The 17,612-nt window shown below is 37.1% G+C and overlaps 1 protein-coding gene across 1 annotated transcript in view; it reads left to right on the top strand.

The window, feature by feature from the left end:
* The first annotated feature begins 7,167 nt into the window (after window positions 1-7,167).
* The window catches only part of LOC128889587 (zinc finger protein 91-like), a 79,503-nt gene continuing 69,058 nt past the window's right edge, over window positions 7,168-17,612 (top strand). Inside the window, exons 1-4 of the mRNA XM_054147311.1 lie at window positions 7,168-7,562; window positions 8,212-8,385; window positions 8,673-9,012; window positions 9,128-9,308. Of these exons, the coding sequence (XP_054003286.1) occupies window positions 7,431-7,562; window positions 8,212-8,385; window positions 8,673-9,012; window positions 9,128-9,308 (827 nt within the window). The 5' untranslated portion in view covers window positions 7,168-7,430. The remainder of the gene's footprint in view (window positions 7,563-8,211; window positions 8,386-8,672; window positions 9,013-9,127; window positions 9,309-17,612) is intronic.

Genomic DNA, 17,612 nt, shown 5'->3' with positions numbered 1-17,612 from the left:
TTGCCCATTTTATATTTGTATAAATGAATATAAGCGACAAAAAGAGGTGCTAAGAGGGGATAAACACGTACAAAAATTCGTAGAGAAATCGTATCGTATAGAGGTCGAGCTGAATTTTTATGCAAAAACTCAGAAGGCTTACTGATCCCGTACCGGAAGGGTTGAACACGAAGTTGATTCACGTGGTGATTTTATTAACGATTCCAAGATAAATGGATTCCAATCACGCTTAAACGACTATCGCCATTCGCGTTCCAGTTGAGGGGTTTAAGGATTGTTCGAAACGATAATCTAAAATTGAGGCTGAAGGTAGCGTGGCTACGTAAACGAAACTGCTCGCGATTCGTTGAACCAGCCGTATACATTGAACGTTAATTCGATCGTAGAAAAAGTTCTATTGAATGGGAGAGAAGAAAAAAAACATGGAAATTCAGTGTATACACTTATTATTATTAACTAATTATATTATTATGATTGTCTTCATTAACACTCGCTATAACAGAATGAACGAATTACATTTGTAACATATTAGGGTAGGAACAAACAACGATCACGTCGATTGGAATGAACTTTCACGATATTAGAGGAATAACGAGATGTGCGAGCATCATGGAGACGAATTCGCTGTTATTTCACGGTGAACCACATTTCACGTTCTTTCGATTATCGTTAGGGAGGATTTCATTTTGTACGCTCCTCCTACCGGACAAATGATTTTTAATCGTTTATACTGATTAGCAGTAACGGACGATTGCCTTTTTCGAAATTACAAGATACTAATTATACTACTCCGTCTAAGATCGATTATCTTCCCTTCGCCCCCCTTCCCCCAACCCCTCGACACTTTCCTCCCCCCCCCCCCCCCCCCCACTTGCTCTTAAATTAGATATATATTATATTGAACTTCAAGAAAAAAAAAATTATTCCTTACGAGAATAAAATTTCTGATAATCTGATATACATTTTTTTATTCTCAAATGGACGTTATAGCGTGTTAAGATAATACAAGGATTATATAGACTTTCAGATAATACTTTATATTTATAGCGAGATTCCATAAAGAATAAGTGAGCTTGTACAACCCTTAACCTTCGAATCTAGCGTCATAGAAATTACTCTTTGTTTGTTATTAATTTTTTAGTATTGTAAAATAAAGAATACATTCCGAATACTATGGATGAAAGCGCTTACGAGAACAAACAAAAAAAAAATGAAAGATCGATGAAAATTCGTTTAACGATACAAATACCAACGGTTCGTCACTAAATTCATAAGTAATGTTGCATATCTGTCTGTTCTTTATTTACGAACAACATACGAAGAATGTCACGTGAAAATTATGGTCGTTTTTTCTTTTTTCTTTGTGGAACGATCCTAACCATATTTAAACACACAGAATTCGTGCACGTTATTTATCGAACAGTAAATCGGCATCGGCTGAACACAAGTTAAAACGATAATAAAAATGCAACCGTGCAAGGTGAATCTTGTATTTGCTTATCGATCGAAGTGATAAAAAATAAATTCACTTTGCCATTAATAGACAGATATTGATGAAAAACAGGCAAGTATAAAAAAAAAAACTTGTTTACGCTAAATTATCGATTGCGTCGGGCGTATTAGAACGGATGAACCGGTGTAACTAAAAACGAAGGAGAAAAATGAAAAAAAAAAGAAAGAACAGAAAAGAAAAATCGAGAAGAGAATTGAAAATATTCCCCACGAAATGCAAGCTCAAGAAAATGTAACGAATTATATTAAAGTGCCATCGTTTTCTTATGCATGTTTAAATCCTTGTATTACTTTGGTAAAATATATTATTAAAGAAACAAAGTGAAAAATGTATTCCGAGATCGACAAAGTTATAGATAGCTTCCATTAAACGGAATTAAAGGTTTCGTCGTGCAGACCACGTTGTATAGCAGATGATCTGTAATAAGTAACGTCATTTCGTCCCCTGACATTGGAAAACACTTCCGATCCGTCAAACGACACGAAGAGTTTGTAGGAACGCGGATAAATACTTATTCTATAAGTACAACTTCAGTAGTCGTTTGTTATCGAGTTTCTCTTTACTTTAAACAGTAAAGTTTGTCGTTGATGCACATATTAAGAAACGTTTGATATTTAATTTTCGAAAGATAATCGGTAAATAAATCATTTCCGAGACCAGCCACCATTACGATGGCAGAGTGTGACGTGTCATTAGTTACTCGATAATCTCAATTCGGATAGATCGATCCTCGTAAATTCCAAGTAACGCGTGATTACTATTCGACATTATTGCTGTACAAATGGCCATAAAAGCAGTTAGAATTCACCGATAATTAGAAAACCAATCGTAAATGCTTACGTCATGGAACATCCTCTTATTAATTACACATCGATATTAGTGATATACTAACGCGTCTATAATTTTTTATTTCGCGTACGATTCGACGACACCACAAATACTTTTCAACAGTGATTACCAATTCTAGAAATTAATGGATAAAAATAAACTGCGAACGGACGAGGTTTTACTAATGATAAGAAAACGTAAAGAAACCTTACATATATATAGATAGACATCCAGTTATTTGTTTGAAGGGAAACTACTATAACGAATATTTTAAAATACGATTTTAAATAGCAGTTCACATTAATTATCAAAATGGATCGAGACTAACGCGTTGCACGTGCGAGGAGATGATGCCGTTCGAGGTCAGACATGTGGTTCGTTCAGGCCGTGATAGGATTGCGTTTTTCTCCCATCCTTCTTCCATCAATGTTTTATCATTGTAGCTTGTTAACGAAAAATAAAAAAAATGATCTTATCGATATGGTGTGAAATGTACGAAATATGCATAAATTTTCAACGATCTTCGACCAACGTTAACTTAATTAATCCCACTATTGTTGGATAAGCGAGACGATGTTAAGATAAGCAACCGAAGCTTCAGATCAGCCATTCTGAACACTAATATAGAAAAAAAATAATAAAAGAGACAAAAAAAAATAAACAAAAACAAACGGGCGAAAAAAATCTTGTCGAGTGTATAACGCGACGACTCAAGTTTTCGAAGACGATCACCATGTACACCCGTTTAGCGTAACGTAGTGCGATCGAAAGTTTCACGACATTGAATGTTCAATACGAGAAAACCAATGAACGACAGCACCGAATGATACGCAAAACGATCAAGCGAAAAATTATAAAAACGATACGAACGATTTCATAACTGTTAATTAACAGACACCGTTGTAATCAAATTGAATAGAGTGCGCAGAAATTTTCATTCTGTAAGCTTCCCCCGATCGACGATACGATAGGTTGAATTCACGTTTTAATATGTAATTAGCTTGAGAAATTGACGAACGATTAAATGGTTATCTAAATTTGTGGCAAATCGAAATTAAAAGAATGTATTGTATAAAATAGATTCATTCTCTTCTTGTTTAAATTAAATTTTGATTCAGAAACATCTTGCGTGTGTTTCATGTATTTAAGGATACCTTTTGCAATTAGTTACTTTGGATAGCGGTTACTTATGATACATTCTTTTAATCTCGACATAGCACAAATCAAAAACTGAGCGTCAGATTTGGACATGAAACTCCAAAATGCATGTAACGTATAGACACACGAATATATTCTGCGGCGTGACCGCGAAATTTCAACTTCCCGCATTTTTAACTTTGTATTAGTAGATTACGAACACGATGATTACCATTAATGTTACCTTACACGAGTATAAACAATAATATTTGTAATAGTTGTAAATTTACAATTACGACAACTCGGTGAGATATGAAATTAAACGAGAAAATTTAGACACACATTCTCGCAATTTTGCTATTATTGTTACAGCATAAAATGTAAGTACATAGTTACGAATTTAACAAATTAATTAACTATATACGAACACCGAAATAATAAAATTTTATCGCGGTTTCACTAACAACGCGGATCATTAGAAACAAAAATGAAATCTGACGCATTTTGAATTCTTTTAACAATTCTAGTCCTCCTATTAAATCGTTAAATTATTCTATCGGTTTTGTCAATGAGTTTACTATTGTCACGAATATTGTTTTATATATTTCCATTGCCATTAACTGTTGATTCTAAGAATTAAATTGCTTATTTGTATTATCAAGTCTCTTTATTTGACTATCACCGAAATTTTACTAATACCGTTGATAATTAACAGAAAGAATTAGATTCACTCTATATATAGATCAATGAAAAAGGAAATTAATGCAATCTTAAGGCTGTACATAATAGGAGGATTGATGAATGCGTACTCTGATTGGACCGTGTCTCAAAAAAATGTCTTATCACAAACTTGCGTGAGACTTTTAATTCAGTTTTCGTTCTTGCTTGAAATTGACAAGGAGGGTCTGTTAATACAACAAACAAATTGCCTGGATATACTGTCACTTGCGATAATCACGATTACTTGTAAGATACGAAACAAGGTTCTCTTCGTAGGAGAAAGAGAAAATGGAAACAGAAGTCCCAAAATGGCTTGTACGGGTACAATTTTCTCAAACAAAAAAAAAAAACCGAAAGGAAAGAGACCACATATCCCCTTGTTTTTCATGTATTATAAATAGTGCACCGTCGTTGCAAGGATCTTTAGAAGATCTTCCCCCGATTCCCTTCCCATCCCCAAAAAAACTATCGAAAGAAAATTAATGTTAAACGAAAACGAAAGATAAACGATCGAAAGGATGATAAGGAGAAAATAAACACGGTAATAGCATGCATGTGATCGAAATCGGTTCCCAAAATCTGCCTGCATACACCGCCACGTGTACCGACGTTTAAGTGGATCGTAATTTGTAAATTACTATGGACTTCCTAATTATATGCTGGTATATGATAATACATGTGCTCTGCCACAATAAAGCAGTTTTTTTTATCTAAAACAAATGCCGTTATTTTTATCCCACTACCCGATGAATTATGAAAACCTTTACTCCTCAAATACATATAATAGCAAACACTATGTTATTCCTGAAAACACCCTGTCCAAATGTGTACTCTCATAACGTTGGAGGTGTACGGGTTGCTTTTTCGAAGGGGCAAGTGGCGTAACTAGCAGGTCTGGAGCCCTTGAGTTAATATTCACATTGTATAATGAACCCAACATTTTATCATATTTTTATCAAGTATATACGAACAAACTTAAAATTTTGCATAAAATCCTGTTCAAGACAATTACATAATTTCCTGTAGTTTACTATTTATTACAAAAGTTATATTTACGAGAAAAGTGTTTATAGTTTCAGAAAATAAACCTCAATTAATTGATATTATATATCTTTTTGTTTGTTACAAAGTCCGCTCTTTTAAAATATGGGACCCCTATTACTCCACACATTTTTAATTACGCTACTGGGCAACTTCTTTGCAGATGTTGGTGTTGAAATACTTTGCCATCTACAGTCAGGGCGAAGAAACAGTCAACATGGTGGAGGAAATTCCACGGATGGAAATCCCCACTCTCTGCCTTACATCTACTGTTCTAGTCACATGAAGTAAAAGTATTGTAATAGAAATAGTGTACGATTTTCTTTTCTTCAATCTATACAACAAATTATAAGCCATTCCATTTTCTAAATACACAATCTGTAGAAACTTCAGCAAGTAGAGCGATATTTTTTATAAGGTGATGGGTCACTATTTTTATGTGACCAATACGATTCAAGTGAATAAAAAATGCAATCGAACTGTTTATTACAGACATAAGTTCAGTACTTTCATTTCTTCCAAATGCTGATAAAAATACAGAAGAAAAAAATAGTGTCTCCTCTGAAACTAATGTACTGTGATGTGAACTATGAAAATCAATTTGAATATACTTCATAGATTTGTTCTTTTGTAATATTTTTAGACCATTATTACAGAAATGGATTAAAAAAGAAGTAACGTTTATTATGCAAAGAATATACTAGTGACAAGATTCCATGCTGTACATTCGCTCGATATTACGTAAATTCTGCCAATTTAAACACCTTTCAAATAGTGTGGAAATATATTTTATCAGAGGAAAATGTTAAAAAGATGAAAATAATTATAGCCGATTTACCGTATAATTTAAATCCAAGGTGTTATGTGCAGTGAAGTTCATGGAACAATGGAACAAAGGACAGGTCAGGTCATTGATATGTTGTGATGACGTGAGGGTAAATTATTTCGTCTCAACGAGAAACGTGGCAGCACCATAGCTTTGTCATTTCTTCTTTTACATTTCTTCACTGACTAGAAGAAATACAGAAAATTAATACTATAAAATGTGTAATGCAATTTATTTATCTATCTAAATTTATTTATCTAAATTTTGAAAAAGAGATTATAACGAAACTTCTACTGAGAACACTAGTCAAAATTATTCACAATTCCTAAAATCTCCTGCAAAATATTAATAATAATAGTAAGTTTAAGCTATGGAATGTCGGAATGTAGTAACAAATAAATTACATTCAATTGATATGTTAAAATGTATGAAATAACGGCTAAAAATAGATAGGAAAAATTCTCATCTAGATAAAGCATATCGCATAAAGAATAAGAGATAAACAACTTTTCATGCGTTATTTGCATTATAAAAACTACGATCTGATTTATGCAAACAAAGTATGGTTCACGTTAAAGAATAAGCTGGCGATCGTTACAGAATACTTTGTGTGTTAGGAAATGGAAACCTGTAAAATAAATCCATAGCAGGAATTCAATATTATTCTTTGTTAAGCCCTGATTCATCCCTGTTACTCGTGTGACAAGTAACGTCCGACAGTTTGATCATGCGTGACTGTATCAGTCCGTAGAAGTGGGAGTAATTGTTCATGAAAATTTGATAGGATTGCATTAACTCGGCCGACCTCTTAAACACCTGGCCGATCAATCAGTTACATCAAAGGTAAATTTAACGCGCGATGTACCGCTATTTTTTATATATGTACATTTGCTACGATTACAAAGGGAACACAGTTGGCAACAACTAACTGTAGCCATCTTGTGAAATTTTCTACTTAGTATTAATACGGTACTGACAAACGAATATTAAATGAAAAAATACAATCGATATACCATAAAATCTTAAGTTCCTTCTGTTTGGCAATGATTTCGTAAGCGGCTGCGATAAATCCATATAAAATAACGATGTGTCCAGAAGAAAAAAGCCTTCCCAATATTCGAAACTGTCGTGTGTAAAAGCGGTTGGCTTCGAACGCGACGTGATCGATACGTAACCTTCCCACCGAGGGCTTACGAAGTTGCACGAAACCAGCCGAAAACGGACGAGCATCGACGAGGTTGGCCGAAGCCCCGTGAGCAAACGACGCGTACAGAAGAACGCGGGGTCTTCTCCGGCTTGGGTTGAAACAGCGTTCGCGTCTACGGGCGCGGCTTTGCCTCTCGAGCTGGCGTTTTATACGGTAAAATGTCCTCCCTCGATTATCTGGACCTGTGTCGGCTGTGTCTCGTGAAGGACCGTGTTTCGGTGCCGATTTTCGATGGCGAGGGAGACGTACGGCAGATTTTTCTCAAGATCGCCGCCTGTCTACCGGTGAAGGTAAGCCAACTACGCCATCGCATCGACAATGGCGATCCGCCATTTTGTGCATTTTCGTAGCTACGCCGCGTTTGCTCGCCGTCCACGACTTTTCAACCTCCCAGTAGATGTGCGTTTAGCTTCGATTCTTTCAGAGTTCGCCCTGTATACTGAAGATACGCATGGAGCAATTGCAAGTACCTTCGAAGCAGCGACATCGAGATAGTTGTATATTGCCATTGCTCTGTGTCTCTCTCCTTTTCCCACTTTTTTCGAGCCCGTGTCTAATTCGTCCACGACGCCAGGAATTATTTAATAAAATTTTACCGCGCTTTTTTTCCTCATCGTGTTACACGTCAATGTTTCCGCATTTCTGTACTACGGGATCCTATCGGTAGTCTGAATTTTGATATTAGAAGATAATACGCAGTTTTTCTACTTGATCGATAATCTAATTGAATAATCGTCCTCCTTTTCAACACCTTGTGTTCGATCTCTATCTTTCTGTTGGTAAACGGATATCGCTAAGTCTTTCTAAATCTTCCTTTATTAAATGTATCGTTAATTAGCCATGTGCGTAAACTTATTGAACTCAATAATGCGAAAACTTTATTCATAAATTTCGAGGAATTTCTTGTTTATTAAACGATATTTCCTCCTATGATTGCAGGTTGCCAGAGAAGACAAATTACCCAAAAAAATCTGCGATGATTGTGTGTATAAAGTAGAATTATTTTATCAATTTTGGAATACAACAGCGAATGCGGAAAAGCAACTATTACAATGGCTAGGCGAAGTTGGAATGGAAGGCAAACAGGGTTATGTTACCAATGTTCTCAATCCGGTAATTTTTTTTTCCTCGATAAAATATTTCCCTTACTGTTAAAACAACTTCACACCGTAAATGAAAACAAATGATAATGCAGATACTCTTTTATTTGTTAGATATTCAGTTCCATATTTATCGTAGTTACCATTATATCTAGCGATACAAATATTTTAAATATATTTTGTAAGTTTCTGAATTATGAGGAGGTTACCTTACCTTGTTATTCATTGCATAGTTTTCTTTTATGTAGTTACTTAAAATACTTTGCGTTAATAAGGTTTGTTCTGTATGCTTGATTACAGAATGTAATGAAACAAGAACAGAGTACAGAGAACAGGTTAGATGGCAGTGTGATGCAGCAAGTAAGCGAGCATCAAAACAACATGGGTATGAGTATGATGGACAACATGGGCCTGGGTATTCCTATGATAATATCCAGTGCTAATCAACAACAAATAACCTCAGTTCCTATGGACACAAGTGGCAATTCTGCACAAACTGTTCAGCCAGTCCCTGGTCCAAGTTCACAAACGACACATAACCAAATATCACAAAATCAAACAAGTTCTACGCAACAAGAAGAAGAGGACGAGAGTAGCGAGGACGAGGAAAACTCGGATGATGAATGCGATGGAGATGAAGGTGCGTTGCTCGCTCGTGTATCTCTTCGTATTCGAATTTTTTAATTGTTCGATACGCGTATAATAAATGTATTTAAATATATATTAAAATTTATGTAACATTTTTTTGTTTGCAGGCCTACCTGTAAAGGAAGAGAGCGAAGAAGATCCCAATAGTAGAACTATAGAGCCTACAACCTTTGTAAACGTTTCCTTGGCGTGCGATGAAGCAGGTCCGTCCGGGTTGCAGCAACAGAAAATCGCCGACATGCCTGAGATTCCAATGCCACAAACAGCAGATGGGGATCCCAAATCTGGGTGAGTTTTTTTTTATCCATGTTTTACTTCTTCAGGGCCAAAGGTGCGATTTTGTTGTGGAGAACACAAACATTCACACAGATATCTTCGTTTATGTTTTTCCGAAATATTCGAAATTTTATTATTTGAAGCGAATTACGGCCTATAATTTATTTTTTCCGGCTTACCAATATTTACCGAATAAAATAGGAGAAATACGGACGTGTAATGACTTAGTTAGTTCGCGTGTAATTTTGTTTATAATTCAGAGGTTAATATTATAGCATTTTGAAGAATTTGTTATTCGTGGATTAATACTTCTTTCGTGCATATAATAATTTAAATAGCAATAGATCAAGTGATTAGGAAAATTAAAGCAATTCATCGTGTGTCGGTAAATTATAACATTTATTTCGAGAAGAAAATTCCCGGTGAGTTAGTCACCTAATTCAGGCAAATAAGGTTTAATAGATTTACAAGGTAAGTTCAAACACACCCCACAACCATCTTTGGCTCTCCGTATTTTGCAATTTGATGCGTAACCTTATACCAAAGAAAACTTTCTTCGCGAACTTTATTCGATCTGAAATTTGTTATTATTCTAAATATAATTTCCGTGTGATAACTTCATTAAAGATCATCTCAGAAGTATGGTCACTTTACAGAACAGATTGCAAAATACTTGTTTACTGTCACATGTGGTAGCATGTATGTAGAGTTCATTTCAATATGGTTTTAATGTAATAGTTCAAACGTCTTACGTCATACATTGTTTCATGTGTCCCGTGTAACCGATACCCCTATTTAAATGAACTCTATCCTAGTTATTATTCATACGTGTACGATAAATGAACAGAGGGATTCCACTAATTGTATGTTTAATTTATGAACGTGTTCACATTGCACCTTACAATTTCTATGCAATTCAATATATCGTTGTCCCGTACCGAATTTATAGCAATATAAGCGTTCGATCCCTCTGTTCAGCGGAAAACCAGATGTTTACATGTTGTCAGTATCAATATCCCACGCTTACGTGAAGGCACAAAATGCCGCACTCGGCCGACAATAAGCCGACAAAAATATCACAAACTAATATTTCGTAAAACTAACGTCACTATGGATGCTTGGTGCATCAACCTGTCGCCAAAGCCATACAGTTCGTAAAAAATACCGTTTCTTGTCGTCTTCGTGCTTTCCAATGCCTACGCTTTACATTATCGTCAGGACCACATAGTTTACATTAGTATACCGGTTAGTTTGTAAGTGTTGTCGTTCTGTTAACTGCGAACAAAACCCGCTGATAACCCGTGGTACACAATTCGTACCACAATTTCGGTTTCAATCGATATCGTTTGTGGTTGGCATCCCTATTATTAGATGTCAGCTCGAAACGGCAATAGTGTTTTATGGCAAAAAAGAAAGAATGGATTTAGTCGATCCCCGATATCAAAGACGATATCAAAAACAATTAGAATAAATAACTTACGAAACGTGAAGACACGAAGAATAATCATCATACGAAAAACGAAGCAAGAAGAGGACCACAGACTTTTATATACATTTTAAGGCGAGTATCACACTTTTGTATACTTTTACGCTTGTTTTTTTTATCCGATAGTTTGTAAGTATAATTTGTACATTGAACTGAATTTATTTTTCATTGTGATCTCGTGTACCGCGTTTATATTTCGTAAATATTTGAGATTTACATGATTGCGTGACATTTATCGGTTTTTAATGTTTTTTTTTTTTCTTCTTTTTAGCGCGCTCCAGCATATTTTTTGCTGGAATTTTGCTGCGCTAAATATTTATATAAATATAACATTTATAATAAACATTTATCGCGCACTGGTGTGCTGCGTGTACTGTTTTGTATATATGTGAATACTTTAACTCGCGATTTTTGCGTGCCTTTTAAGACACTTACATTACAAGTAGTATGTTTTTTAATATACTTCTATTGCAAGTGTTGCACGCGACCAGGCTGCATTTACGCGCCGGTTATTGAAGCGATTTTTTAAACTGCGTGTTTTACATTTCCTTTTCTTGCGCATTATTATTTGCACCGGTGGCTTATAAACACTGGTGCATGATTTACTTTTTTTTGCGCAAGAAAACTTGTAATTGATCAATTTATATCTTTTTCACTCATTACTATGTAGCTAGAAACATTTCTGTTTAAAGGATCTAACACCAGAAACAGAAAGATGTTTAAATTTTGTCCATATTATTATGCGTTCGTTAACAATTCGCGCCATACTCTTTGGTATTTTTAAATATTTTTTTTTTTTTATTGCAATTATCAATTGCAATATATGCGTTTTTCTTGGGTGTGCTTACACACTCGAGTATTTCATTTTGTTCAATTCTGAAGAAGAAAAGTCTTCGCCACGGTTTAAGCAATAAGAAGAGGACGACGACGATGCACACGGATATTGGATTTCCTTTCAAAGGTGAGAATCTAATTTTACTATAACATAATCTTACATTGATTTGGTTTTAAACGTGTTCTATTTAGTAATGATAATTTTCTAACAAGGATTTGCTTTCCTCTAACTTTTTTGCCAAGTTTTGTAGCTTAACTTTTTTCTTCTTTCTGCTGGTTTGCTGTAGAAACCTTTAATTTCTCCTTCGGTTTGTGCCAATTATATTTCTTTAGAGTCTAGAGATGTGGTAAGGCGAGGAACAATGTAACATCGCAAATAAAATCCCCGCGAACGTTTAATTTCTTTAGTTACATTCATTATCAACACATCTGTTATAGATCGAATCACGAAAAGGATCAAACGTAAAGTTATCATTTAACGGTTTATATTTAGAAGTATTACGTACAAATTATATGAATGACAAGACACTGTATCATAGACACCTAAAGGTAAAGTACAGTAAAGTAAACAAAGCATTCGTTACGATAATTCGGAGCGGATCTATCTCGACGGTAACGATGACGACAGAACTCTCTAAGCTCGATCTTTGCACACAAAAACGCTCTCGTCGCACTGTACTGCTGTGTGTCTCGAGGGAAGCCACCAACGCCCAAGCACTTCGCACGGTCACTTTGCAGAAATCACAAAAAAAAAAGAAAGAAGAAAACTTCTCTTTTCTCCGCTTTTTCCTATCTTTCTCACCGCCACCGCCTGCCGCAACAGAGAACGCAAGATCACGAGAACGAATCAAAGGCAAACGCTATGTGTGTAACGTTCGGTTGTTCTCCGATGCATTGTCCTTGGATTTTGTCGATTTCAGGGAAGGAAGCGAGACCTTCGGCGGATTGTCGGGGATGCTGCGACAAATACTCTCACCATCGCCCGAGACGGGGGATATCGGTTTACCCGTCAGTTGTACCTTGCTTCAGAACAGCTCTATATTCTCCAATCAATCGTCGATGATGCCCACTACGTACCAAACCGTCCCGTCCCATTTGCCATCCATGTGTCCCGACCAACACCTCATGGATCACGTGCAGATAGTCGTCGAGTCCCATCCGTGTCCCACCTGCGGCCTCGAGTTTCGTAGCGCTTTGAAACTAAACTACCATATAAGAACGAGCCACACCGCGCTGCCGGAATTCGATCACAATTTAGAGAACCCTGTGAGATACTCGTGCACAATTTGCTCGCGAAGTTTCTTCGCGCTGAGTCACCTGAGGATGCACGAGGTAACGCATTCGGCCCCAGTCGCGACTTCCTGCGGTCCGGTGCCGACGATATCGACGTCGAACGTCGAGAAAACGTTTGCCTGCGATCGTTGTCAGGCCAGCTTCCGCTACAGGACGCTCCTCGAGCGTCACAGAAGGATGCACGAGGTCGGCCTGGAGAAACCGTACTCCTGTCCCAGGTGTCTGATGCGTTTCGAGACACGAAATCTGTACAATCATCACGCGAAAACCCACAAGCCAGTTTTACCGGGGAACGATAGAATCACCGACACCGTCGTATCTCATGGTGATCCGGTCACCAGCAGTATTAGCGGTACCGTGGCGTCGTCGAACAAATCGATAGTCTCGTACCCGTGCGACTCCTGCTCTAAACAGTTCGCCACCATCGAGTCTCTGACCACCCACAAAGCTGTGCACAGGTCCAGACCTCTCGTTTGCGATGTCTGCGGCAAAGGTTTCACCCATCGCAAATATTACGTGGTGCATCAGCGCATCCATACCGGCGAGAGACCGTATCTTTGTGCCATGTGCGGGAAGTCGTTTACCCAGGCATCCACGCTCACCGTTCATCGTCGTTACCACACTGGAGAACGGCCGTACACCTGTACACTCTGCGGTAAAGGGTTTGTCACCAGAACGATCATGCTTAATCACATGAAAAAACATTGAGGACCCAGCGGTTGGTAGGTTCAACGAGGCGACGATTGTTAATGCACACACGATTGTGCGGGGCACTGATTCATATTTTGTTACGGATGTTGGTGATTCTTTTTTAGTCGAAGTTTATTGTTAATTAAAAGTTTAATCTGTTATAGTCGTAGAACGGTGAAAACGTTCAGTACTCGTATTCGTTTCTAGTCTGCAATAGGAGTAAAATGTTTAGGATAGGTAGGGGATTACAATCTTTTCTTTTTTTTCTTTACAACATATTCGTATGGCATTTCGAATGGTTTTAGTTTGAAAGTTAGGTACTGTTTAAGAAAAATTGATTGCAATGTGCCTTAAGATTGCTTACAAGTTATGTGGCCTTATATAAATCGTACCGCGTGGTAAGACTTTATCAAAATTATTTTTGTTAGTATTTTTACAAATTTTAACGATAGTGATAGGTTGCTTTGTGTTTAAGTTGAAACGAATTTGTTGATTAATCCTAGATATACGTAACGAAATTGCTAGTCTACTAATGTTAAATATAACATGCATGTGGTCACTGTGATATTGTTCGTACATAAATATTCTTGATATTTTAAAGCGATAGGATATAATTGAATTACTTGAATTCATAGTATCTCGAAGTTTTCTTTAAATACGATACTTTCGAACGCGAAATTTCATACAATGAAAATTAGTACCTGTATAATAAATTAAGTTTTAAATTTAACGCGCCTAAGAAGCTAGGATTTTTGAGAACTTTTAACCGATTAAAAAAAAAAAAAAAAAAACTTAGAGACGTTTTAAACTGAAGAGCTATTGATATTAAAGTGTTAGAATTTAATCGATGTTTACAGAGCTATAATAACTGTAGTAGGAAAGCATTATTGGTATACAATTAATATTGTATACAAGTATATGATTATTCGAACCATTCTTGGTTGAGCTCATAGAGGGAAATAATACAGCCTAGCATGTTTAGTTTTAACAATGAATTCATGTGCCTCTAACTAATGTAAGTACAGGGTTGGTTACTGCATATTATACGAATATCGTAAGACGTAAGTATGAAGACGCTTAATTATTTCTATGTATCTTGTAAAAGTAAGATCTCTGGTGTTGATATTATTAATAGTATAGTTGTAATTAATCGTTGCTAAAGAATTTCTGGGAATTTTGTCACTCCTGAATGTAATTTTTTCGTCTAATTAAAGTTTTCAATGTTATTAGAAAAATGTATATTTGTGTTCCGTCTAATCAATCTTTTATTATTTACAATAAATTGTATGTCTCCTTGTCGAGGTTTAAAAGTTAATCTCACAAAATACAGTACGTTGTGTCTATTATAAAAACCAGATATAATAAAGTAAAGCTCGTGATATAATTGATTTTTGAGGCTTGAAAATTTGAATTATGAAGAATATTTAAAAATGTCACGTGATACAGTGAATTATGGTTTCTTTCTGAACATAATCACGTAGCTCTTATGATATTCCGTCTTTTAAAATCTTAATTATGTTAAAAGTTATAAATATTACTGACAAATAATATAAAAACCCGTCGTACTATGTAATCGATAATAAATTTGCGTGGTAAAGTCGAGATCGCGGGCTGTATCACGTGGATCGTCGGTAAAGCAGTACATCCTTCGGTAAGTGAGAATTCATATCGATGCGAGAAGTAATCGTGTACCATTGCACGATTATAAAGCACTGTACAGTTTGTTAAACATTAAACAATATTTTTTTTATAATAAAAACGTATAATTGTAACAGATTGATTTATTCGCAAGTCGAACGATTAAAAATATGTCCCCTTGGGCGCTTCGGCTGCGGTGAATCGAATCGATAGCAAACATCGATTATTCGAAGGAATATTATTCTTTAAGCAACATTATTTAATAATATACTCTCGAATTAAGTAATAATACTTCCTTCCGGTAAATATATAATGCGTAGTTAACGATTTTAAAGCATTCGACTAAACGTGTACGCTGTTAGAATAATCTACAACGATAACAAGAGAAGGAGTGTAAGAAAGCAATAAGAAAATACTGGAAAGCACCGAGGCACTTGATTAAATGCTTTTATCGAGATTACCGCGGGTATTTAAACGATTACCCTTGTAAATTCTGCTAAAGCTCTTAAAACGCTCCCCGATGGAAACGACAAATAAAGTTATAACGATGCAACATGAAATGATACGCTAATTGACCCCCGTTTGTGTCTCTCTTCTTTCCAGATATTTTGTGTCAAAGCTTGAGATGCTGCCTCAGGATCAGCAGCAATGCGGACCCGAGGAGATTTTCGATCAGGATGACACAGAGCAGCTGCTCATCGCTGATAGCACGAAGGTGGAGAACGCGGAGATAATCATCTCCGAGGATATCGTGCAGTGCAATCTCTGCGGCGACGGTTTCGTTTCCGAACAGGCCCTTGGATTGCATTTAGAGATGCACGAACAGAGTAACGCACAGTTGGACGACGACCAGCTCGTTTGCGAACAGTGCGGTTGCAGTTTCGCCACGACATCCGCGTTCGAGGAGCATCAGCTGGAGCACGAAACGGACGAGAGTCACACATGCGAGACGTGTGGCTACGTCACAACGTGCCGAGAGACCCTGATCGCTCATCAGAAACGTCACAATGTCGAGTACAAATACGAGTGCGAGATCTGCGGGGCCAACTTCGTATCGCGCACCAATTACCAGGAACACCAGTCGCTGCAGCACGCCAACGAAAAGCCGTTTCAATGCGAGATATGCAACGCCACGTTCCGCTATCGACAGGGTCTAAGGTTGCACGGGAAGTTGCATCAGCCCGATTACGTGCCACCGCAGAGGAAGCATCACTGCGTGCTCTGCAACAAACGGTTCTCCAGGAAGCAGGTGTTGCTGGTGCACATGAAGACGCACGGGAACGTTGGCCCACAGAACGAGTACGTGTGCCCGGTATGCGGCAAGGCAGTCTCCAGCAAGACATACCTGACCGTTCACCTCCGCAAACACACGGGTGAAAAGCCCCACGTTTGCGATTTATGCGGCAAAGGATTCATTTCGCAGAATTATCTAAGCGTTCATCGACGCACGCACACGGGAGAACGACCGCACAAGTGCACTCACTGCGAGAAACGATTCACCCAACGGACCACCCTGGTGGTCCATCTCAGAGGTCACACAGGTGATCGACCTTACCCTTGCACGTTCTGTCACAAATCGTTCGCCTCGAAGACGATGCTGAACTCGCACTTGAAGACCCACGCCAAGCAAAGCGCTAGGCAACAGCAGGAGCAGCAACAGCAACAACAGTTGCAACAGGAAACAGAGGTCCAACAGGAAGAACAATCTCTCGACACTATAACTATATTATTACCTAGCTAGGATATTTCGCGTGAGAATCGAATAGGTATTATTTTCAAACGATCACCGGCTTTACGGACGACATTTTCACGTTTATCGAGTTCGAAGTCGCGATGGGGATAAGGGTTACTTCAATGGACTATTCGCACTCTTCGTTAGTGCGTGGAAGGCGAGGAAGGTAACTCGAATGCTCGTTTATTTTTATACAGTGGCGTACAGAGTCGATGCGATTTGTATGGATTGATTCGGGTGTTTTGTGTTGGTATTCCATGGCATATTTTAATTATTGTGTCTATTCAAGGTTCCGATACGTTTAAATTGTGCGAATGAAAATTTGAAAGTCGTGGTCGCTATGAATTGTAGCGATGTTTGCATTCGACATTCGACATATAAACCCGTTAGAGAATAGTGTGTTATGTTGTGAGTTCCTTGCTAGTATGTTAAAATAGTAATGTTTACGTTAGAATCTCGGATAAAAATTGTTTTAAGCCAGTTAAAGTTTCTTTTCTTTTTTACATTTATATCTTAGTTAATTTATACCCTACTGTTATATGAACATGAAACGCGAAGATGTGCACGTTTAGAATTTCTTTTTATTATCATCTATAAGGTTAATTATAAACTGATGTATTTCATAGTCTGCTTTTTCTTTGTT

This window comes from Hylaeus anthracinus, unplaced genomic scaffold (assembly GCF_026225885.1).
Source record: "Hylaeus anthracinus isolate JK02 unplaced genomic scaffold, UHH_iyHylAnth1.0_haploid 11997, whole genome shotgun sequence".
Classification (NCBI taxonomy): domain Eukaryota; kingdom Metazoa; phylum Arthropoda; class Insecta; order Hymenoptera; family Colletidae; genus Hylaeus; species Hylaeus anthracinus.
The sequence above is the reverse complement of the archived record's forward strand: the minus strand, read 5'-3'. Positions and strand labels throughout refer to the sequence as shown.